The sequence below is a fragment of the Mesoplodon mirus genome, assembly GCF_964341445.2.
Source record: "Mesoplodon mirus genome assembly, chromosome: 1".
NCBI lineage: Eukaryota > Metazoa > Chordata > Mammalia > Artiodactyla > Ziphiidae > Mesoplodon > Mesoplodon mirus.
In genome coordinates, this window is record NC_138976.1 from 895,465 (window position 1) to 918,659 (window position 23,195).

At 61.8% G+C, this 23,195-nt stretch overlaps 2 protein-coding genes across 6 annotated transcripts; one reads left to right on the top strand and one right to left on the bottom strand.

The window, feature by feature from the left end:
- Nucleotides 1-1,736: 1,736 nt before the first annotated feature.
- On the bottom strand, nt 1,737-8,507 carry UAP1L1 (UDP-N-acetylglucosamine pyrophosphorylase 1 like 1). Of its 3 annotated transcripts, none has more exons than XM_082623650.1 (9): nt 8,165-8,507; nt 7,294-7,498; nt 6,890-7,065; nt 6,400-6,572; nt 6,077-6,204; nt 5,482-5,622; nt 4,721-4,906; nt 4,083-4,149; nt 1,737-3,630 (listed from the first exon to the last, which is right to left on the bottom strand). In XM_082623650.1, exons 1-9 carry the CDS (start codon nt 8,451-8,453, stop codon nt 3,547-3,549), a joined length of 1,449 nt encoding a protein of 482 aa, XP_082479776.1. In that variant the 5' UTR covers nt 8,454-8,507; the 3' UTR covers nt 1,737-3,546. The 3 variants fall into 3 exon arrangements, with proteins under 3 accessions (XP_082479776.1, XP_082479775.1, XP_082479777.1); XM_082623649.1 differs by having other exon boundaries at nt 6,077-6,270; XM_082623651.1 differs by having other exon boundaries at nt 1,737-3,698; nt 6,077-6,270.
- Nucleotides 8,508-12,590: 4,083 nt separating this feature from the next.
- SAPCD2 (suppressor APC domain containing 2) lies at nt 12,591-20,448 on the top strand. 3 transcript variants are annotated; one of them, XM_082614546.1, is made up of 6 exons: nt 12,591-13,314; nt 15,894-16,006; nt 16,569-16,715; nt 17,018-17,125; nt 17,221-17,343; nt 17,417-20,448. In XM_082614546.1, the coding sequence occupies exons 1-6, from the start codon at nt 12,729-12,731 to the stop codon at nt 17,543-17,545; spliced, it is 1,206 nt and encodes a 401-aa protein (XP_082470672.1). In that variant the 5' UTR covers nt 12,591-12,728; the 3' UTR covers nt 17,546-20,448. The 3 variants fall into 3 exon arrangements, with proteins under 3 accessions (XP_082470672.1, XP_082470673.1, XP_082470671.1); XM_082614547.1 differs by having other exon boundaries at nt 16,617-16,715; XM_082614545.1 differs by having other exon boundaries at nt 17,221-20,448.
- The last annotated feature ends 2,747 nt before the right edge of the window (nt 20,449-23,195 follow it).

A 23,195-nucleotide genomic window follows, 5' to 3' on the forward strand; every position in this document is an offset into this window, starting at 1 on the left:
TCTGTGCTTCCACTGCAGGGGGCACGGGTTCAATCCCTGGGCTGAGGAACTAAGATCCCACAGGCTGGAAAAAAACAAAAAATCCCACTCAGTCTGTTTAGTTTTAGAGCCATGGCTTTCTGAGTTGATTCTGAGACAAACAAGTTTGGGGAAAACCAAAATTCCCCACAATGGCCATTAGTGTTCTGAATTATTTCTGGTTAAGGGACCATAGTTTTTTTTTTTTTTTTCTTTTTGCGGTATGCGGGCCTCTCACTGTTGTGGCCTCTCCCGTTGCGGAGCACAGGCTCCGGATGCGCAGGCCCAGCGGCCATGGCTCACGGGCCCAGCCGCTCCGCGGCATATGGGATCCTCCCAGACCGGGGCACGAACCCGTATCCCCTGCATCGGCAGGCGGACTCTCAACCACTGCGCCACCAGGGAGGCCCGGGACCATAGTTTTTAAACACGAAACCAGCTGAGGTTCCTGACGGGGGGCCGCACTTACGGCGTTGAGATGACTGGGATCGCGTTTCTCAGAGGTTTTCTCGAGAGCAAAAGAGAAAACCCTAAATAACGTCACGCCAAAGGAGTGTTACGAAAATTCCAGCACGTTTCCAATAAGAAGAACAAACAAGTATTCAGCGAAAGGACAGAGCCTTCCCCCAAAGCCAAAAAACAGAACAGATAGATCCCAGATAAAGCCAGAGAGCTCAACCAGGAGGGCCTGAATACGAGTAGACTGGCCAAGGGCATGGGGCGGCGGGGCTGTCAGTGCCCAGGCTTCTCCTCCTTCAGACCCCACTTCTGGACACCAGTAATGTCCACTTTACAAGTAAAGCCGCTAGTTATTTTACCAGCAAAATGAGTTTATCTGGGAACAGCAGAGGAATTAGAATTCAGGACGTGCAAACTAAAGCTATAACCACAGGCAAGTGCAGAGAAGCAAGCACAGGACCTTTACTTTGCGGAGGAAAAGGGGACGTTTCACTTGTGGGAAAGTCCATGGGAGGAAACAGAGTTCAAGGTGACAAGTCTCCTTGGCTGGGCTGTCACCTTCCTCCTGTCCAGGGATGAGTGGGGGCCGAGGGGCAAGCAAGCTCCCCATTCAGGCCTCGCTCAGCACAGGGCCCCTCCCTGGTGCTTTCCAGGCCTGGCTGCCCACTCCCTCCGTGGGGAGCCCACTGCTTCCTGCCTTCTCAGCTGTGACATTTCTGGGCCTCAGGAGGGCTCCCCAGCACGTGCACCTACTGCTCAGCACCTAGGCTGGTCTGAACCCGCTCCAGGAAGACCCTCCTCCCCTCCTGCCCCTTCCCTCCTAGGGGTCATCCCTGGGGTCTCTTCGGGTCTTCTCCCACACACAGCTCTGCTGGCAGTCCCAGCGATGTCCTCATGCACCCCTCCCTGCACAATGAGTTACCAGGGAAACGGTGGCATCTGGAGGATGCATGTGCAGGAAAGTGAGTCACAGGCTGTCAAACCTGAGGGCACAGGAGCTGCTTCAAAGGGCATGTTCTGGGCCCGCCCCCAGAGTGCCAGACCCACTAGGTCACCTGGGGCTCCCCTGAGACCCTGGGAAAGAGCTAGACGGAGGATGGGGCAGATTCCTGGGTAGTCCAGAGCGGGGTCAGCACAACCTGTGGGCTCTTGTTCCCACAGGGCCCAACAGGCTGCAGCCCCTGGATGGACGCAGCCCTGGGACCAGCCGGTACTGCTCCCACACGTGTTGGTCAGAAACTGCAGTCAACAGGCTGGGCTGCATCACAGCACCTCATATTTATTGGAAATCCCCACATTCTGTGGAAAATCGAGGGTCTGCCGTCTTTCAACTCAATTGCTTCACTAGCGGCCGTCTGGGTTAGAGATGGTGGGGGTGTGTGGCCCTCAAGGGAGCAGGAGGGAGGCCCTTGTGGCGAAGGGACCCACCAACTGTGCTGCCCCCGAGTGCAAAGCGGGCACAGGGAGCCTCACCTGTGAGAAAGGGCTCAGCACAAGCAGGGTCTCCTGGTCACAATCTCCTAGCATCACGGAAGACGCAAACATTGCAGGAAAATCAGTGCAGGGTACCCCGGACCCCTCTGTGCTATGTGTGAAACTTCACGTAAAAATAAAAAGGTTTTTCAAAAGTGAGCTGCTTCAACAGTTTACCCAACTAACTCTACTTGTGTAGAAAAAGGGTTGCCGGGTGTCCCGGTGTGGCAGTCAGGAGCCACTGGGCCGCGGCGGAAGCCTCAACCTCGGCCTCCACCTTGGCGACCCTCCTCTGCCCCCGACCCTCTGCTCGCCTGTGGAGCAGTGGGGAGAAGGAAACTAAGGCACAAGGTTCGATTCTGAGGCTTGAAAAGCGTGGCAGAGCCTGGATGGATGCAAAGTCGTCCTGTGGGCCTTGGGCGTGGCCCTGACCCGGCCATCACACCCAGGTCGGGAGGCGTGGACGCAGCCACCGTCCACTCCAAGTCGCTAGAGGGATCACCGCCTCTGAACCCACCGCCGGGCAGCATCCTTCCCGGGGGAAAGCGTGGCTGCACATGGACTGTGGAGCGGCAAGGGGGCAGGCGGCCTCGGCTGAGCAGCAGGCTGCATTTTATGATGCTCTTCACATCAGCAGGAAGAGGCAGGTGCCGCTGTGTTGCTCTCCAGGTGGGAAAGTGGGCACTGGGACCCAGAGCAGCCACGCCAGGGGCAAGAGACCAGAGCCAGCTGGTTTCTCCCTGCCTCGGCCAGGCTGCAGGGGTGCGGCAAGGGGGCCACGGCCCCAGAGAGCAGGGGCGGAGCGTGAGCTCCAGGATCCGTCAGAAGCCACCGGCTGGGCGGGGACGGCGCTCCCCTCCTGGTTAAACTGCAGACTAATCAGCCACCACGGGAGCCCCCAGCATCGGCATCGGTCCCACTGGTTCCTGGGGGCTGAGGCCTCGGGCGGAACTCGAGAGAACTCAGTGCCAGGCGTGCAGGCCAAGCTTCCGGAGAGCCATCCCGACCTGCTGTCGGTCTCAGCCGGGCGGGGAAGGGGGCTGGGCGGCGGCCCCCAGGTTCAGCTGCCAGGGAGGGAGGGGCAGCCGCTTCAAACCTGTCACCCTGTGAGGGGACGACACTGTCCTCATCTCTGCAGAAAAGCGCGGGGCGGTTGCTGCTGCTTCTCACCGTGAGGCTTTGCCTGGGGCCGGGGAGCCACCATGCCGTCCTGCCCCGTCCTGTCCCATCAGGTCTCAGCTCAGACAGGCCGGTGCGGCTCTCAGCCGATGATGCCACACTCCCTCGGGCCCCCCATCAGCCTCCTCTGAGCCCCACTGCGCAAGGTCCTGATTCCCTCTGCCTGCGGTCCGGACCCCACAGCAGGAGCAAAGCCGGAGAGGCCGAGTGAGCCCACAGCAGGCCTGGGGTCACTTGGGTCCAGGGGACCGGGTGGCGGGACAGTTCCCACCCTCGTGGAGTGAACCAGCATGCTTACTTCTGTGGTCCATGTTCTGCAGTCAGAAACTCAGAGCAGCCTGCTTTCCTCTTTGGAGCCCAGGCCGGGGCTGCTTCCTCAGCCTCGGGGACCCCAGGGCTGGCAGGTCTAGGAAGGAGTCAGGCCTGCAGTGTCCTGGCCGTCTCCACGTCCAGGATGAGCGGGGACCCGAACTCCCGGCCTCGCAGGTACACCTCCAGTCCCTGGAAACAAGCAGGTCATGATGACCAGGTATCCAGCCCCTGGGCTCCGGGTGAGATGCCAAGTCAGCCTGGAGTCAGCGAGGGGCAGGGTAGAGAGGCTTCTAGGAACAAGGCTTGGATGTCCTGAGACCTCAGGTCAGGGCAAGCCCTCCTACAGTGCAGGCCAGAACTCTCCAGAGAAAGGAGATCCAGGTCTCCTGCCCCAGCGAGGTTCCCACTGGCCCAAACCCCAGGCTCCGATGAACCTGGCTTGTCCTCCCTGACCCCCCGAGGCCTCTCGACACCTCACCGCAGCCCACGTCTCGGAAAGTCCTCTGCAACTAAGGGCCGTTTACCCCGCTAGTCGACTGAGGTAGAGCTGTGACTTCCCACCAAGCTCCCACCTCGCCCCCGTCCTCCGACCACACAAGCCCGACCCCAGAAGAGCCCCAGATGGGCCTGGCGGCTCTCACCTCTCCGGAGTATGACACCAAGGGCGAGATCTCGCAGATGGCCGGAGGCTCTCCACTGCCGGGTGGGCTGGGGGGTGCACTTGTCAGCATCTGCTCAGGGGTGCATACCTCGGGGCCCTCCCCTGCACCACCCACCACACTGGCTGGCCCAGTCCCCGCCCGGCTGGGCTGTCCATCACACCTGCCGCCCTCCTCGCGGACAGCTGGGCCCGGGCACTGACCCCACCCGAGCAGCAGGCTCTGACTTGGGCTAGAAAACCCTCCTCGCCCCTCGCAGGCATCTTACACAGAGCCCGGGCAACCAGACTCGGGGCGGCCGTTGACAATCACAGAAGGAGACACCTAAGGTCTTATTCTTTCCGCACCCTGAAAAATGACCTGCCTGCCGCTTTCTGGATGTCACGCCTGGGTCTTGGCTTCAGAGCTTCTGATGAGCAGGGAAGGTGTGACCCCCATGTCCCCTGCGGCTCTAAGCAGAGCTTGAGGGCCGGGCACACAGCCACCTGCCTTCGGTGTGGCGCTGGGGCAGAAGCGCCCACCCCAGCTCAGACCACAGCACAGCCAGCAGGGCCCTGGGGCTGGGGCCACGACACCCTGACATCCTGTCCTTCGGGTCGCACCCTGCAGCCCACGCTCACCTGGGCTGCTCGGGGAGCCGGGCCCCGTGTGCGTCCAGGAAGTGGGCTCCCGCCTGCAGGGCCCACCGGTGGTGCTGAGCGAGCAGGGCCCGCCGCGCCGTGGAGGGACTGTCTCTCTCAGCCGAGTCAGCGTTCTTTAGAGGGGAGAACTCCTCCCCCCGCAGCACTTGGAAGGCCACGAAGTTCCTGGGTGGCAGGGACGACAGCTGGGGACCAACCTCCCAGCCCAGACGCCCTGGTCCTGGGCAGGTGAAGGCCAGGCCGGGTGACAAGGACTACGTGGGGGGGTCTGGCCTGCAGGCAGCAGGCTGGGGAGGGCCCCGCAGGCACCGCGGGAGTCTTTGTTTCTGAGATCCCGGAGCTGCCCTCAGTCCTCCCTTCCCTCCCCTTCCCACGAACCCCACCCCCAGAACCTGGGACCCCAGGGTGAGGGCCACATACCCTGGGAGTCCCCAGCAACCTCGCCTGGAAACAGCTTCCTAGCTCCCGGCCAGGGGCAGATGGAGGGCTCAGGAGAGAACATGGGTGTCCCCCAAAGTCCACAACCCCAAGGGCTCCAACTGCCCCGGATGCTCCCTATGCTCCCACCCCAGGGGCTGCTTCCTCTGGCGTTCTTGCCCTGAGACCCACCTGCAACCCCCAGCGAAAGGGCACTCCCACTGTGAAGCCCCCAGCCTCCACTTCCCTGCCTGGCTGGGCCTCAGAACCACCACCAAGTCAGGGAAGGGAAGGAGGAAAAAACGAATGACTTCTCCACTAACTTAGCAAACGGGAGCACATCAAACACGAACTTCTCCATCTTTATCCCGTTGGGCTCGAGTGGCTTTACTGGATTCCCCTCCTCGTCCACGTAGGGGACCTTCTTCACAGCCACGTGTGGCTTCAGCAAGGGCTCGAACTCCCTGGGGGACAGGAGGCCAAGGGGAGGAAAGACACAGTTCAGACGGGACATCTTGGAGCCCCAGCCCACCTCCCCCATGCCCGGCCAGCCTGGGCAGGTGCACAGATGGACACAGCAGGCACAGGGTGGTGGGGGCTGAGCCCTATCTCTGGAGGGCCAGGCATCCTCATGCTCCCCGGCCTGAGAGCTGGGCACCATCGGCCACATCCCTGCCCAAGCCCAGTGGCGACTGGCAAGCCACGGGGTGTACGTGGTGCCTGAGGGCAACGGCCCCCACCGCCCCACCTCGGAGCAGGGCCACGCCCACTCGGCCACACAGCCTTGTACCAGATACTGGAGCGCTCCGCTGCCTCCAGCTTGTTTGAGCGCAAGACCCTTTCCGTACTGCACCCCACAGCCCCACCCAGCTCAGGTCTGCCCCCAGTCCCTGTGGCCCAGCTGGCCGCCCGGCACACCTGGTGACCGTCTGGAGGAAGTCTCGCGTGAAGAAGTGGTTGCAGATGTTGCCCGCGTTGTAGAGCAGGCCCCCTCCGGGCGCACGCAGGCGGGCCGTCTCGGGGCTGATCTCGCTGTACTCCACCACCTGCGGGACGCCGTCTACCTGGCACACCACGCCCACCGGCTCCTCGGGGGACGCCTTTTCCACCACCTGCGGCCACGACCGGACGGGGCGGGGAGGGCTGACTAGGGCGGGGCCCAGTGTGCGGGGAGGAAGGGGCGGGGCCCGGGGCGGGCCGAAAAGAAAGGCGAGGGCGACGCGAGGGGGCGGCAGGCTCACTTTGGCTCCACAGTCTGCACCCCGCAGCACGCAGAATCCGATGAAGACCGGGTCGGCCAGTCGCACCAGGATGTTGTCCACACAGTACACGTGCACAAACTCTACTCCGCGCCGCTCCATGTCCTCTAAGACCTGGTGGTCCGCCAGCGCGCAGTACAGGCCCCCGTTGCCATCTGCAGAGGGAGAAAGCAAAGGGTCTTGGAAGGGCTCCTGCCGGCCTCGGCCAGCTAGTTGAGGGCGCGCTAGAGGCAGGCGAGGCCCCCCGGGGCTGGACCTTGTGCCTGAGGCCGCTCTCTGTCGCCATCCAAGTAGCCCTGTGGCTGTTCCACGTGACAGATGGGAATCAAGGCCCAGAGAGGGAAGGCCACTGGGTCAGGACCATGCGGCCTCTGGGCAGCGTATTTTGGCCTCTGCCCCAGGCCTCCTGACCCCTAGCTAGCTCCACATTCCAGGCCAGGCGGACCCTCCCTGCCTCCGGGATGGGGTGTACCTGGCGCCATGGCAACCTTGTCCTTCTGCTCCAGGATGGCCCTCCCATCGAAGGTCACGGCAGGCAGCATGCGCTGTTCAAACATGACCACGTTGTTGGGGTCCAACTGAAAGAAGTCATGCTCCTTGAAGAACTTGGCTGTGGGCCCCAGAGTGAACTCACTGGTCATGATGTACCTGCAAGGGGAGGCAAGCCTGAGCCAGGCTTTCGGAGGGCCTGGCCCCTCCAGTAGATGGGCTGCCATCAGGGTGCAGCCTTAGGGCAGCGGTCAGGCCTCCGCCCGGGTGGGTGCTGGGCTCTGTCCGGGGCTGTGCTGGGGTTGGGGTTCAAGTCTTGGTGTGGAGCACGACTAGGGCTACACGGGGCGGATCACTCTGGGGCCAAGGTAACGCAGGAGGGCACACCAGGGCACGGTGCAGCGGGTCCCATAGCGCTCGCCAGCCAGCTGCTCCACCCGCCGAATCCGTTCTGCCTGCAGCTGATACAGGGTCTTCTGGCTGGGCAGCCCCACCTGATACATGCCCTTGGGGTAGGTCACGCCCAGGCGAGTGCCCTGCCCACCAGCCAGCAGCAGCACGGCCACCTTGTTCAGGGCGATCTGGTGGAAACCTGGGGGCATGGGGCGCCATGAGGGGATGCCTGGAACCCGTCACACAACCACCCTTTCACTTTAGAGCAAACCAAGCTTGTGCCTGGGATGGTGAGACGTCTGATAGCCGCAGAACAGAACTATCCAGATAACATTCTGATTTGGGCCTGGGCCTCACCCAAACCTAACCTTGCCCCGACCCCGCCGAGGTACTGACGATATCCTCCTGGGTTCATTCCCAATCTAGGTCCTTCAGAGGAAACACCGGGTGGGCCTGGCCGGAGTTGTCCAGCAGGGGCCTTGGGCAGGCTCCCCTGGAGGAGCGACTGCCTCACCTCCAGGCCAAGAGGCAAAGAGCGCAGCTGCGCCGGCGCTGGTGTGAAAAGGAGCGTGTGCAAGTGTCTAAGGGGTCCCCTGTTGTCAATACGTGGGCTGGGCAGCTGGCCATCCAGGCGTGCCCAGCACAAAGCACTCTCCCCAGGGAGTGCGGCCTAGGGGCGGCTGCCAGCATGGCAGCGTTCGGGGGCTCCAAACCCCAGCCCCGAGCTGGTGCGTGTGAGAGCGTCGATTTCACGAAGAAGGCAAACTGAACTCCAAGTACCCCCTCCCCTGTCACCCCGCTCTGTGGGCGAGGCCGCCTTCCGGAGGCCGGTGGCGCCCGCCGCTTGGACCCCCGCCCCGCCTACCTTCCTCCTCCCAGAGCCGCCGCGTCTGGGGGGCGACCCCGCTCGCGCTGCCTACGCGCTCGGGAGGCAGGGGCCGCAGGCGCGCGGCCAGGTCAGGCGCGGGGCCCGTGGGGCGCGCGCAGGCGGCGGCCGCGCGCCGGCAGTGCTCGCGCAGCGCCTCGGGCTCCAGGGGCTCCAGTTGGGCCAGCAGCGCGGCACGCGGCCCCGGCGCCAGCTCGGCGCAGAAGCGCAGGAGGTGCTCCTGGCCGGCGCGCTGCAGCCGGGCGCGCACGTCCAGCTCCGAGGCCATGTCGCCGCCGCCGCCGCCGTCGGCCGCGCTGGCACTCGTGACCCGCGCTCTCGGACTAGCGTCACGGGACTCGGCGGGCGGTACGGACCCCAGCTGGGCGGGCCCGGGGCGCCCCGCCTTGACCCCGCCCAGGCCCAGCCCGGCCGGGTCGCGGACCCCCGCCCGCCCCGCCTCTTTTCGGTCCCGATCCCGCCCCGGTCCCGCCCCCTATCCGCCCCGCCTCTCTTCGGCCCCGGAGGCCACGCCGAGCCCCGCCCCTGCCCACTCAGGCGCAGGAGGACTGACTTCAGTTCTAATTCACCAACCTGCCCACAGCCCTGGGGGGCGGGGCACCCGAGGGAGAAGCTAGGGTCTGTCCCTGCCCGTGGACCTGTTTGCATTTACCAAGACGCCTGGCGCCGGGGACAACAGTCCGGGGCTCAGTGAAGAGGCCAGCCGACTCACGGCTGGGCTGGGGAGGACAGAGCCAGATCACCAGCAGGGCCGGGTGTCTGGATGTCACCAAGGCCCCCCAGAAGGCCACCCTGCCTCCTTGGGGGCTCCCTTCTTCACATCCCCCGTCCTTCCCCTTGCCATGTGACCGGAACCGCGCAGGAGCTGCCCCTCGCCCCGCCTTGTTACTTAACTATCTGGTTTTAAACATCTTGCTGTTTACAAACTCCCTTGTGAAAAATATGAAAGAGTAGCTTCAGCCACTTGAAGACAAAACTTTCTTTCAGAAACTAGTTTTATTAAGTCTGAAAGTAGTACATGCCCATGGTTAAAACAAGTTCAAATGGTGCTTTAGGACCCAAAATGAAAAGTAAGATCTCCCCCAGCCTGTCTCAGGGAACCTCTGTTAAGGCCGTTGCCTCTCCCGGCAGGCAGGTTCTGTCCATAGAGCCCCACCCCTTCCACTACCCTTTCTGGGTTAGTAGGTGGTGCTTCACAGCCTCCTGGGGGCCCACTGTACCTTCTCCTGGACCTGAAAGAAGTCAGCCTGCCTCAGGGCCTTTGCACCTGAATGGCTCTTCCTCAGAAAGTCACATGACTTCCTGCCCCACTTTGCCAGATCTCTCCTCACAAGTCACAGCTGGAGAGACCTTCCCATCCTTTTCTGTTCCTTCGTGCCTTTCTACATTCTCCCGGCCTGGCTTCCCCATGAGAAGTAAACCCCATGAGAGCTGGATGCTGTCTGATTCAGCATCACTTTAGGTCCACGCCCAGCACACAGTGGACACTCAGTCAGTGTTTGTTAACGGGACGAACGTGTTGGACCCCCAGCCTAGCACAGTGACTGGGCTACACAACGGTTCGGGAGCACGTGCTGAGTGAGTGGATGGTCTGCCCCTGTAGCCTGTGGCAGTGAAGGGAGGCCCGGGGCAGATGCTGGAGCTGGACGTGGAAGGCAGGGAAGCAGGGCGCAGAGCAGGCTCCACACCCCAGGCCAGAGGCCACCCAGCTCTTACTGCCCCTGCACACGTGCCCTGGGAGGCAGGGGTCCATCTCGGTCAGGGTAACCCCGAAATCCCACCTCAAGGCCTGGGTGAAACTGAGATCAGCAGGATGGGGACGATCGGGACTGGGGAGCCAGAAGCACCTGCAGGGCCACGAGCACGGGAGCTGACCCACCTGGGCAGCCGGGGTGCAGACACGCGGGAGTAGCAAGGAGGCAGAGGGGGGCGACAACTTCCCGGACCTCTGCCGAGGGCACGCTTGTGGCCATGAAGCCACCTTTCCTTTGTCCTAGGGCCTAGTCCAAAAGGTTCGGGGGAGCAGGACCCCAAGGCCAACAAGGGTTCCTGGTTGTCACTGTGGGAGTGGAGGCCAGAGAGTCCTGGGGTTCACTCCGGACTGGAGGCAGGTGCCCGTCCCTCCTCCCACACCCCGTGCTGGGTGGGGACAGAGGGGCCTAGGGCCCCTACCCACTCCAAGGAGCTCCAGGCTGGCACAGTGAAAGGTACAACTGAGGTGGTTACCTCAAAAAGTTTAAGGGCCGCAGAGGACCTGCCTTGCCTGGGGCTCTGGGAAACCACCCCAGGTGACAGCAAATCTGAAAGCTGCCGCTGGGAAAGTGGGCCAGGCTGGAAAGCAGCTTGGAAGGAGGAAATGATCAGACTTCAGGATAAGAAGGACACAGGGGCCACGTCTTAGTCCCACGCCCAGAGCTGGCACTGATTCCAGTTGCTCCCATGCCTTCCTCCAGGGCCATGGAAAGCCCACAGACCAAGGGCCAGCGGGGACCACCTTCCCCACAGCCCTAGATGCCCTGAGAGGCCTTTGCTTCCTCAACACAGTGGGCGCACGCTCACAAGGGCCCTAGTCTCGCCTGGGTCCCGCCGGTCCCGCGGCCCTGAGAGGCCGCAGCACCGCCCGCTGGCCGCTGGCCGCCGGCCTCCACACCCACACTGACCCCCACACAGCAGTCCCTAGGCCTCCCCCTCGCACAGGCCTCGCCCTGGCCTGGCATCCCACACAAAGATGCTCTTTCTGCTGCGACCTCCAGGACGGTTTCCACCGAGCACCACTGTGGACCAGGCCCTGTTCCAAAGAGCACAGGGCTCAGCCGGGAGCCAACAGGAAGGGTGTTCCTGGTAGGAAAGCCACCAAGTGCAAAGGCCCAGAGGTGAGGGAATGCCGGTACCCTAAGGATAGGGGAGTGGGGTGGGGGGTGGGTGTTGCTGGAAGCAGAGAAGGAGGGGGGAGATGAACTGTAGGACAAATGGCTTGAACGCCCGCTGGGCCTTTGGCTGGTCCTGCCACTTTGGGAAGGCAGGGACGGACCAGTCTCCATGGGGTGACTCCAGGCTCACAGCTTTCTAGGTAACCCCCAGATTCCTTACCACAAAAGAGTCCTCAATTTGAGGGGTAACCCCAGGGGAGAAATGGACCCAGGACACTCCCCGGCCAGGGCAGCTGCCCTTACAGCCTGAGACACAGACCAGTGCCTGGGGCCCAAGGACACAGAGACCCAGGTAGGCAGGCCAGCCAGAGGGTGGAGCCGAGCCCTGTGCCAGCAGCCTGTCTGGAGGAGGTGTTTGGCGACTCTGCTGTTTTACCCCTGAAGGGGGACAGTGTGCTTCTAAAGCAGCAGATAACACACGTGCAGTGTTCAGTGGCAAGGTGACAGCTGCATGTAGAAAACTGTCAGGGGTGGGGAGGGAGCAGGGCAGGGTCTGAGGACAGGCTGTGGTGAGGGCAGGGGTCCCAGGCAGACAGCATCTTGGGTACTTCCCGGGTTTGGGGGAGGGCTTCCACCGGTTGGTCCTGACATGGCCTCCCAGAGCTGGACTGCAGGCTAAGCCCTGTCCCCTCCCAGACTGACCAGACGGAGTGACCACATTCTGGCTGGAAATGAAGCAGGGGCAGTGGTGGCGGCGGTACACACGGCTGCCTAGCTGGCCTGAGGTGGCCATGAGAGCCCTAGGAGCAGCTGGAGGAAGTGACCAGCCAGAGTAAGGGGCCAGAGCAGAGGATCTTGCGAGCAGACGGGAATCTGGGGACACGGGAAACGTGGCTTTGTCCTGCAGCCGACAGGAAAGGCCAGGCTATCCCCAGGGGCCAGAGGAGAAGCTAGCAGCAGTGGGGACAGAGAGGCCTCTGTGAGGGGAAGCGCCCAGCTGGCTGGAGCCCACAATCCTCTTGGGGCCCGCCTGGCGCAAGAGAAAGGAGCCCCAGGGTTGCGCCGGGGGACCCTCAGCGAAGAGCGCCCAGGGGAGCTAGAGGGGGAAGGTGGGTGTCTGGAGGGCTGCGCTCCCCATCGTTATCCCAGGAGGCCACCTGGGGACAGGTTTTCTGCAGGGCGCCTGGCCCCGCCCTTCGGAGAGGTGGGTTGGGCGGCCAAACCCGGCAAAGGCGGAACCGCGGCGGGAGGGCTGGTGTGGTGGGGGTTGGGAAGTATAAGGGCGCCGCTCAGGGGTCCCTCCCCCACCCGCGAGGTTGGGAGGGAGGCAGAGTTGGGGGACCCAGCCTTCTCATAGCCGGGGTCCTCCGCGCGCCCCCGGTCCCTCCCGGCACGGCGGGAGCGCGCGAGGCCCCGACCCCTCCGCTCGAAAATCAAACCGGGCTGCCGGCCTCACAGCCAATCGGAGAGGAGATGGGTCAGCCTCGGCCAATGGCCGCCGCGAATGCTAATGAGCGTTGACGCCGAGAGGAAGCCCATTCAAAAAGTCGCAGCTATTGTCGCGGCGGGTTGGGTGCCGCCGGGCCCGCCGTCGGGCCGCGCGGGGACAGACTCTGGGCCACGCGGGGACCAGCCCGGGGCAGGCCGAGGACCGAGGCGTGCCGGCGGGCGCCATGGCCGGAGCCGCAATGGCCGAGCCCGGCCGCGGGCCGCCTTCCGCGCCCGCGCCCGGCACGGAGGGTCTGCCGCGCGCCTTCCTGCAGAGCCTGCGCACCCTCTTCGACATCCTGGACGACCGGCGGCGCGGCATCGTTCACCTGCGCGAGATCGAGTCCCGCTGGCAGGGCGCCGACGCTCGCGAGCTGCCCCGCGGCGTGCTCGAGGGCCTGCGCCAGGTGGCCCCGGCCAGTGGCTACCTGACCTTCGAGCGCTTCGTGGCCGGCCTCCGCACCTCACTGCTGAGCGCCGACGGCGGCACGCGCGCCCCGGCGCGCGCCCCGGCCCGGGGAGGCTGCCCGGCGCGGCCCGGGGGGCAGCCGCCGCCGCCGCAGCGCCTGGTGTTCGCGCCGGCCGACGAGCCGCGGACGGTCCTGGAGAGGAAGCCCCTGCCCCTGGGCGCGCGCCCCCCGCCGGCCGGCCCGGGTGGCGCGGCCCGGAGCCTAGAGAAGCTGTGCAGCCCGGCGGAGGCGGCGCCCGGCCCGGAGGAGCCCGAACGGCCCCAGGGCGCGGCGCTGGAGCGGAGCCCGAACATGGACGCTGGTGAGTGCGGGGCGGACCCCGGCCCCGCCTCGTAGCTCCCCTCGCCGGCGCACCGGAGAGGTGCTGCCCGAGCATCTCCCAGCGGGGGGACGAGAGCGGGCAGCTCTTCGTCGGCTTCTGAGCCTGGAACACACCTGGCGGCCCGGAGAGGAAGAAGCCTCGTCCCCATCCCGGTGTGCTCAGGGACCCGGGCCAAGGGGCTGGTCAGAACCCACTCTGTACCAAATCCTAGCGGGGCACCGGGGAACCTGTCCAGTATGAGGGGCTCTCCACCTCCAGTAACTGCCCACACCTGGGGACACCTGGGCCCTTGGGCTCAGCTGGTGACTTAGAGGCAGTTCTCACTGGTGTAGAGGGAGGACCCCCAGACTGTGAAGTGCCCCTGCTGCCTTCTTGGGTGCCTCTCAGTCTGACAGCTCCGCCGAGAGGCCTGGGCCCACTGCCCCCTCGGAGGCCAGGGCAGGCAGGAGCTGCCAGAGGTGGTGGAGGAGGACCTGGCGTAGCTGCCAGGAAAGGCAGAGGGGTGGGTGGTCTCCAGCCCAGTTTTCCAGGCCTGGAGCCGTGGCACCTCTGACACCTGGGAGGGACCAACCACAGCCCCTGGGGATGGCCTGGCATCCGGTCCACTTGGCAGGGACAGGAGATGGCTGAATGGTCCCCTGTTTGTCCCCCAGAGTCTGCCCTGGGAACAAGACCTGCTTTATGGCTGTGGGCGGGGGCTGGGCCCCTCAGCCCATTCAGCCTGTGCAGGTGCAGGCCTTCCACCCGGGCAGCTGCCAGCTCTTTCTGTGCTGCCCACCGCTCTGCCAGCTTCGCTGGACCCCCCCGCCCAGGCTCGGACACATTCCCCAGCCCAAGACTGCCAGTTGGAGCTGCGGTGACCCCCTAGCCTCCCTGGTGAGCTAATCCAGCAGCCCACCCGAGGCTGAGGGTTCCCGCACACAGGCGCCTCACTGCCCAACCTCCCTGTCCCCAAGGTGTGTGTAGGGGGAGTGGGCTTCTGGGTGTGCTTGGCCTGAGTTCAGGGCTGGTGCAATCCATGTGGCTGCACACAGTTGGAAATCAGCCATGGGATTGGGGTTTGGGGGCCTCAGTCCTGTCGTCCCACCCAGCTTTGCCCTGGTGCCCTGTGTGACATGGGGTCCCTCACTGCAGCCCTCTGAGGTCCAGGTCCGGGGTCGGGCACTTGGCTGTTGCCCACCACGGGGCAGAGTTCACACCAGTCCCTCTCTAGGCTTCAGGCCAGGGCTCTCGCTGTCACCTTTTACAGGCAGAGGCCCGGCCAGGGCGTGTGGCATACTCTTTGGGTGCCAAACCTTGAGCTCCAAGAGCCCCCCAGCACCCCAGGAAGAGAAAGCCCTCCATGTTCACAGCTTCCCAAAGCCTCTCAGAGGTCCAGGTCCTGCTTCCTGTTCCCTCTTGGGGCTCAGAGTACACGCCAGGCCGGCCTGAGCTCCATAAGTACAAGCTGTTCTATCAGACCCAGACACGGGTGATGATGCCTCTGCCTGCTGGTCAGCCGCTGGGCGTCCAGCGTGCCGTCATCTGGAGGCTCCAGGTCTGCCCTGCAGACCTGACAGTGCAAACTAGCCCAGGTGTTCCAGGGTGTCCTGTCCCCCTTCCCCCGCTGTGCCTTCTCTGCTTGCCGGGCAGCTGGGCAGGTTGGAACGTGAACTCGGCCTGCTTGGAGCCTGTCTGCCAGGGCTGGCTGGTGGCCTGCATGGCCACCTCGTGCCAGCCCTCTGGACGTGTCCCTAGCAGGCATACCTGTGCCCCCTTCTTGCACCACCCGCCCACCACTGTGCCGGGCGGGGCATAGGGCTAGGGAGCCAGTAGAGGGTGCCCTCCTCACCTGCACCCCACTCCTGCCCTCCTGGGCAGCCCTTCACATACTCCCCCATCCCCCAGGAAAGCCTGCTGGCCCTCCAGGAGGCTCTCGCAGGGAAGTACCTGGCTTTCCGGCCCCAAGCCGGCTGCAGCTGGCCACATTTGCTGTAGGAGTTGCCTGCTGAGGGCACGGCTGGTGCACACATGCAGGGAACTAACTTTATGCTGCAGTCACCTTCCCGGGAGAAGTCAGGTCTCTGCCACCCATGCCCCACGTTTCTCCTGCGTGAACTCCAGTCACCCTTAAAGGGCCTGGGCGGACAAGGAGACAGGAGTGGAATCCAGAGGCCGCCTTGCTGGCTCTGTACCTAGCAGCCTTTGAGCCCCTGAGGTGTGGGTCCTGGGTGTGCACAGATGAGCCAGATGAAGCCCCTGCCCTCAGGGAGCTCACGCCTAAGGCATGTGTCCGGTGTGTGTGCAAACATGCAGCCTCAGCGGCCACACGGCTGTCCCCAAGGCAGGTGTGAGGGGAGCTTGTGGAGGTCGAGTGAGGACCAGACCCCAGCCTGGCACCGGCAGGGTGCGGAGGTTCTGAATTGCTGAGGAATCCCGAGGCATGCAGGCCGGCACACCTGGCTCTGCATGGCTGGGGTTGGTTGGCAGGGGATCCGGGATGAGTCTTTGCGCGGCTGGGGGAGTCGAGCTTGACTTGGCAGGCCTGGAAGTGAGCCAGGCCCTCGCCTCTGCTGCAGATGCAGTGGCCTGCAGGGCCCGGGAGCTGGGCGTGGGGGACGCCCGGTGGGGCCCCCGTGCCCGAGGGGAGCGTCGGAGACACACCATCACCAACGGTGTGGACTGTGACCTGGTGAGTAAGGGCCCGGGGGGCTCTGGGGGGCTCTCCATCTTGCCTGGGTTTGTCCTTGGCCCCCAGACGTGGCCTCCTGGACCACCCCCCTGCCCGGGAGGGGGCAGCTGGTTTCGGGTTCTGGGGGATTCTGTGGCAGGACCGTCGGCAGTTCTAACCCTCTCTCCCCATCCTGCTTTGAATCCCCTTGCGGGCCGGCCCACGGCCAGGTCAGGAAGGCCTTTGGGGGGAAGGTTTGGCCCCCTCCCCAGCACTGCGCCGGCCCCTGCCTGCTTCCCTGCTATGGTAGGCCGGCCCACCGGCCGGGGGCCTACCACTCTCCGTAAAGAGAGGGGGAGGTTCCCCTGGGGAGGGCTGCGTGGAGGGCCCGAGGAAGGCCATGGGCCCCCGGAGGAGGAGGGGGGCTGTGCTTCCCAGCGCAGGAGGGCTCACGCGAGTACGGGTGTGCGCACGGGCCGGCGGGTCCGTTCCTGTGCGGGCTGGTGTGAGCTGCAGACGTAGACAGGTGCAGGCGGCACCCGCTGTCGCGCCCGTTGGCATGGTGCGTGCCCGTGTGTCGCAGCTGAAGCAGATGAAGGAGCTGGAACAGGAGCAGGAGGTTCTACTGCAGGGCCTGGAGATGATGGCGCGCGGCCGGGACTGGTACCAGCAGCAGCTGCGGCGTGTGCAGGAGCGCCAGCGCCGCCTGGGCCAAAGCAGGGCCAGTGCCGTGAGTAACGCTGCCCAGGGCTAGGCTGCCCCCCACCCCCAGGCAGAGTGGCCCTCCCCCAACACACAGTGATCACCCACCCAAACCCGGGCACCCCCAGCTGGGCACAGTGGCTGTCCCTCCACCCAGAGTGCTGGGCCTTGCGCCACCCCCCGTGATATTCCCCACCTGCTGCGACACCCCTGGGCTCCCTCAGCTCTGAGCAGTGACTTCCTCCCACCCATGCAGACCCCCCTCGAGGCATTGGGGCTGACCCCGGCCGGCCCTGCTCTCTGACCACCCCTCCCCCACTCGCCTCCCAGGGCTTCGGGGCTGAGGGGAGCCCCCGCCTGCTGGGGCAGCTGCTGCCCAAGGTGCAGGAGGTGGCCCGATGCCTGGGGGAACTGCTGGCTGCGGCCTGTGCCGGAAGGGTGAGTGCTCCACAGACCAGCTCGGTGCCGCCCTCACCCTTGTCCTAGAGGCTGTGCCAGGGCTGCCAGGCCTGCCTGACCGTGCCCTCCTGTAGGCTCTGCCCTCGTCCTCCTCAGGGCCCCTGGGCCCTGCCCTGGCCCCCGCCTCGCCCTCGGTCCCCGGCTGGCAGCAGCAGACCATTCTCGTGCTGAAGGAGCAGAACCGCCTTCTCACCCAGGTGAGCTGCGGGCGGGGCGCGTGGCCGGGGGCTGGAGGCCGGGCAGGCCCTGACGGCCCTCCTGCCCGCCCAGGAGGTGACCCACAAGAGCGAGCGTATCACACAGCTGGAGCAGGAGAAGTCCGCCCTCATCAAGCAGCTGTTTGAGGCCCGTGCCCTCAGCCAGCAGGACGCTGGGCCCCTGGACTCCACCTTCATCTAGACGGCCCCAGGCACGGACGGACGTGGGGCCTCGCGGCCCGGCACTCAGCCCTGGGCGGGCACTTCCTTGAGCCCCACCTCTGAGGCTGAAGGCGCCCGGGCCAGCCCGAGCACCACCCTCCTTCCTCCCTTCCAGTCCGGGCTCCCCTAACCCCAGGATGTTCTGAGACCCCAGACATTGACTCCATCTTGGTCTTGGGGGCCTGACCTGGGGTGGGACTTCATCATGCCAACACACAGCGTGAAGCTGCTCCTGCCACTGTCAGTGGACAGTGGGGGGCACCCCCTCGTGTTCACCAGATCTGGGCAGCCCTGGGCAGGCCTGCCCCCGGGTTTGCAGCTGGTGTGCCTCCCCTCCCACCTGGGGTCTCCAACTGATCACACTAGGCTGCGTTCCCAAGAATGGCCAGCAGAGGGCGCCACATGCACCGGTGACTGCGGCCTTGGAGGCCCCGCTGTGGTGTCTCAGATGGGGCCTGGAGTAGGGGAACCTGGGGCGGGCTGGGACACCTGCAGGTCCAGTGGGTGATTGGCCCCGGGGGTCCAAGGGCATCTTGCCCCGCTCAAGACTAGGCGGCTGTCGCTCAGCCAGGAGCAGATGGAGGGTGGCCTCTAAGAAGGGGGGTCTGCTTGTGTCCAGTTCCAGAGGAGCCCCGAGGGCACGGTGTTGGGGATTCACTGGATTCATGCCTGGGCCAAAGCTGGCCTGCTTGGTCCTCCCCACGGACCTTAGATGCTAAACAAACGGGTTGGCCTTCATCCCTCCTGGCCCAGACTCCACCAAGCAACCTGTGACCCAGGCCCAGAGCCTTGGGCCTACCAGGTGACCTGGCCAGGGCTGTGGTTACCAGGGTGGCTTAAGTGTGCCCCTCCCTGGGGAGGGTCCTGTTCCCAGGAAGGGGGTCAGCCTGGGCCTCCCAGACATGCCCCAAGGGGCCTTGTAGGTCCAGCAGCCTTGCCAGGCCCTTCACCAGATCCAAGGTTCCCCCGGTATGGGGACCTGCACACCCTCCATCCCCCCACCCCAGCTTGGCCCTGGGTCTGGATCACAGGAAGGGGGGCCCGCAGGACTTAGGAAGAGGCCGTCGGTGGGCCCCGTTGGGGGTCCTTTCCTGCTCTAAGGGAGACCCCCTGCTCAGCTAGGCCGGTGACAACCCCGAGAGGGGCTCCATGCTCCTCGCTGTCTTCCCCCGCCGGCCCCCAGCTGAGCATACAGGGGCATTACAGGCAGGCTGAGCGGTCAGCGGCCCCGGATGGAGCGTGGGACCTGCGGCCTGGAGGGGTTGTGTGCACAGCTTCACACAGCCCGGGGGGGCGTGGCCTGACCACAGAGGAGGGGTCCCAGGTGCAGGCAGCTACTCCCCGCCGGGCCCAGCTCCACCACACCAGCAGCGACCTGGCCGGAGTCCATCCCTACACCACACTCGGGGCCAGTGGGCGCGGGGCTCTGGGTGCGTGGTTGTCCCAGATCAGGCCCGAATCCGCCCAGCACACAAGCGGCCCTCAGAGGATGGGGGGGGTTCTCCTGCGGGCCCAAGCGCCCCTGGACTTAGACCTCCTGGGCAGGTTCCCTGAGATGGAAGGGGGGCTGGTCCTGAAGGGCCAGATCGGGCCTCCAGCACTGAAGCCTACGTGTGGTGTGGTGACTGGACCAGTGCCCGCTGAGGAGGCATCCTCCCAGCCGTCAGGGGCCCGCCCACCAGGACCTCCCCAAGGCCGCCCCTTTCCTGATTCCCCCTCCCGTTGCCCACTGCAACCCCGTGACCACTCCCCCTACCTGCCCAGGCCCTGAGCCCACCCTCACTAGGAGTCCCTCTGCTCGCAGACCCTCAAACACAGCCCTGGACAATTCCAGAACGGAAAACTGTCCCTCCCCTGCTCCGAATCCTTGCTGCACCTCCTCATGACGCAGGGCAGACCCAGGCCCCAAGCAGCGTTCAACCTCCACGTCCCCCGCCCCCAGCCCTGCCGGCCCGGGCTCTCCCGTCTCTGGGCTTTGCCAGTGCTGCTCTGTCCCTGGGAACACCCACTTCCTGCTTCACCTGACTGGCTCCTGCCCAGCCCTGCGCCTTGGATATAGAGGGAACGAGCCTGCAGAGGCTGAAACGGCAAAGCGGGTAGCGTTTGCCCTGAGGGTGTCTGCTTCCCCCCTGAGATCTTCACGGAACTTGGGAGGCAGGACCAGAACCCAGTGTCTGCCCCAGGGGTACTGCCCACAGAAGGCGGACCCTTCAGCCGCAGGGTGAGTGTGGAAGAAACCCGCGACTCAGGGAGAGGCCTCGTGGCACTGGCTTTCCATGCAGGGCGGAAAATGCATCCTATTCATTAGCAGTCTGAAATCAGGCTGCCTGTGTGGCCCTAGAGACCCCAAGGGGAGAATTGTAAGTGGCCCCAGGTTGGCGGGGCCCAGGCGGCTGGCGGAAGCCAAACATCCTCGCTAGAGCAGCGAGTGTTTCTTAGCCATACGCGGGGGATGTTTGGGGCCGTGTTAAGTCTTGGGGGAGCTGTCCGTGCATCGTAGGATGTTTATTACCATCCCTGGCCTCTATCCACTAGATGCCAGCAACACACACAGTCAGTTGTGGTGACCAAAATGTCAATGGACATTGCCAGTGCCCAGGGGGCAAAGTTGCCCTTAGCTGAACATCTCTGCTCTAGAGCAATGCAACTCCACCAGGCCTCAAGGATTTCCTACAGACCAAGTTCCAAGGAAAATGAGCATCTCCAGCTTAAAAAGCATTTCACAAACACCACAAGGAAAGAATCTACCATGAGAGCCAGCAGAAACAACAGATTCTGTAGCCATTTCAGATATTCAATAATCAGAGAACATAAAATGGCTATGTTTTGTATGCCTGAAGAAATAAAAGAGATCCTTGAAAATATGAACAAGGAATAGTCTATAGTTTCTTATTCTGTTTAAAAAAAGTGTAATCTTCTCTTCTATAAAGGTGACTGATAGCATGAAAAAGAATCTAACAGAACCAGGAATTTATAGTATATATAAAAATTTAAAACTCAAATGGACTTCAGATGGAAAATTTCAGCATAGCTGAAGGGAGACTTGGTAAAGATAATACTTGTGCCAGTCTCAGTTGGAGTGAGGGTCAAATTGACAGTAAATATAAAAGTACTCTGCAGTTAAAAAAATAAAAGAAAATGGACAGTGCAGAATGGTAGGTATAATTGTTTTGAAAATTTTAGGAGCTGGAAGCTATTCCTAAAGCCTGACCTAAGATATAAAACATACCTGAAATACAGCCACCTTTCATGTAAAATGAGAAAGGTAATCATTGTCTTGGGATATTATATACCAAGTCACCTTAAGAAATAAAATTGTAGACTTTCTTTCTTAGCTAGGTCTGGCAAAGCGCTGGTCTGCTGTTCTTAGGCAGTTGATGCTTGAAAATTTTAACATCTACTAGCCTTGAATATATCTGATTAAGAGAACCCATGTTTAGTCCATGCTTGCATTTAGTATATGTATTCGTTTTTGTTGTGGATTCAGTGGGAGGTTTTTTTTGGTTGTTTTTTTTTTTTTTTGCGGTACATGGGCCTCTCACCGCTGTGGCCTCTCCCGTTGTGGAGCGCAGGGTCCAGACGCACAGGCTCAGCGGCCATGGCTCACGGGCCCAGCCGCTCCGCGGCATGTGGGATCTTCCCGGACCGGGGCACGAACCCGCGTCCCTTGCATCGGCAGGTGGACTCTCAACCACTGAGCCACCAGGGAAGCCCACAGAATAGACTTTAAGGCAAGAAACATTAGTAGTGTTGAAGAGAGTAACTATCTAATAATAAAAAGTTTAATTTACCAGGAAGGTATAGCAACCCTAAAGTTGTAATCACCCAATACCAAAATATAAATCACAGAGATATGCAGACATTTCACCGAGGAGGACATACTGATGGCGTATAAGCATGTGAGAAAATGTTCAGTGTCATTAGCCATTAGAAAAATTCCAATTAAAACTACAGTGAGAATGGCTACACCCCAATGAGAGCGGCTAACGTGAAACACTGATAAGAGTGTGCTGGTGAGGATGGGGAGAAACCGGGTCACTCACTCAGTATTGGTGGGAATGTTGAATGCTACAACCACTCTGGAAAATAATTTGGCAATTCGTTTTAAAACTAAAATTGAGGGGCTTCCCTGGTGGCTCAGTGGTTAAGAATCCGCCTGCTAATGCAGCGGACATGGGTTTGAGCTCTGGTCCGGGAAGATCCCACATGCCGTGGAGCAACGGAGCCCGTGGGCCACAACTACTGAGCCTGCGCTCTAGAGCCCGCGAGCCACAACTACTGAGCCTGAGTGTCGCAACTACTGAGGGCTGCACGCCTAGAGCCCGTGCTCCACCGTAAGAGAAGCCGCCCAATGAGAAGCCCGCGCGTTGCAAGGAAGAGTATCCCCCGCACGCCGCAACTAGAGAAAGCAACTAGAGAAAGTAATGAAGACCCAATGCAGCCAAAAATAAATAAATTTATTTTAAAAAACAATAAAATAAAATAAAATAAAATTGACTTACCACGTATGATGGTTAATTTCATGTGTCAGCTTGGCTAGGATATGGTGCCCAATCCTTTGGTCAAACACAGAAGTTGCTGTGAAGGTATGTTTTAGATATGATTGACGTTTACACCAGTGGGCTTTGAGTAAAGCAGATTGTTCCCTATAGTGTGGGTAGGCCTCATCCACTCAGTTGAAGGCCTTAAGAAAAAAGACTAAGATCCCCCGAAAGGAAGGAAGTCGGTCTGCAGACTGCTTTTGCGCTCAAGACTGCTACACACATCCAGTCTTCCCTGGGTTCCAACCTGCTGACCTGCTTTGCAGACTTCAGACTTGCCAGCTCCTACAACCGCATGAGCCAATTCCTTAAAATGAATCTGTTTCTCTCCCTCTCTCCCTCTCTCCCCCCTGCCACTCCCATATATATATTCCTGTTGGTTTTCCTTCCTTTCTCTGGAGCACCCTAACACATCATACACACAGCGATTGCATTCTTGGGCATTTATCCCAGAGAAACGAAGACGTATTTTCACGCAGGAACATGTACATGATTGTTCGTAGCAGCTTCACTGGTAGTAGCTCCCAACTAGATACTGCTCAAATGTCCTTCCTTCTATGGGTGACTGTTTGAACAAACTATGGTCCATCCACACCACAGGATACAAATCAGCAATGAAAAGGAAGGAACTATGGATAACACAACAACATGGATGCACCTCAGGGAAATTATGCTGGGTATTAAGAGCCAATCTCAAAAGGATACATTATGTGTGACCCATTCATGTACCAACTGGGAAATAACATGATTATGGAGATGGAGGGTGTGGGTTGGCTAAAGGGCAGTGTGAGGGGTCTCGGGGGGATGGTTCAATTGAATTTCTGGGTTGTCGTGGTGGTTCCATAAGGCTACACATGTGGTAAAATTGCAGAGAGCTACACACACAAATGAGTGCAAGTAAAACCAGTGAAATAGAAGTAAGCTCCTTAGGTTGTACCAATGTCAATTTCTTGGTTTTGCTATTGTACGACATGTTAGAAAAAAAAAATATATATATATATACGGCAAGACTTATCAGAACTATAAAGAAAAATTGACAAACTCACCATCACAGTGAGAAATTTTAACATATATCTCTTGATAATCAAT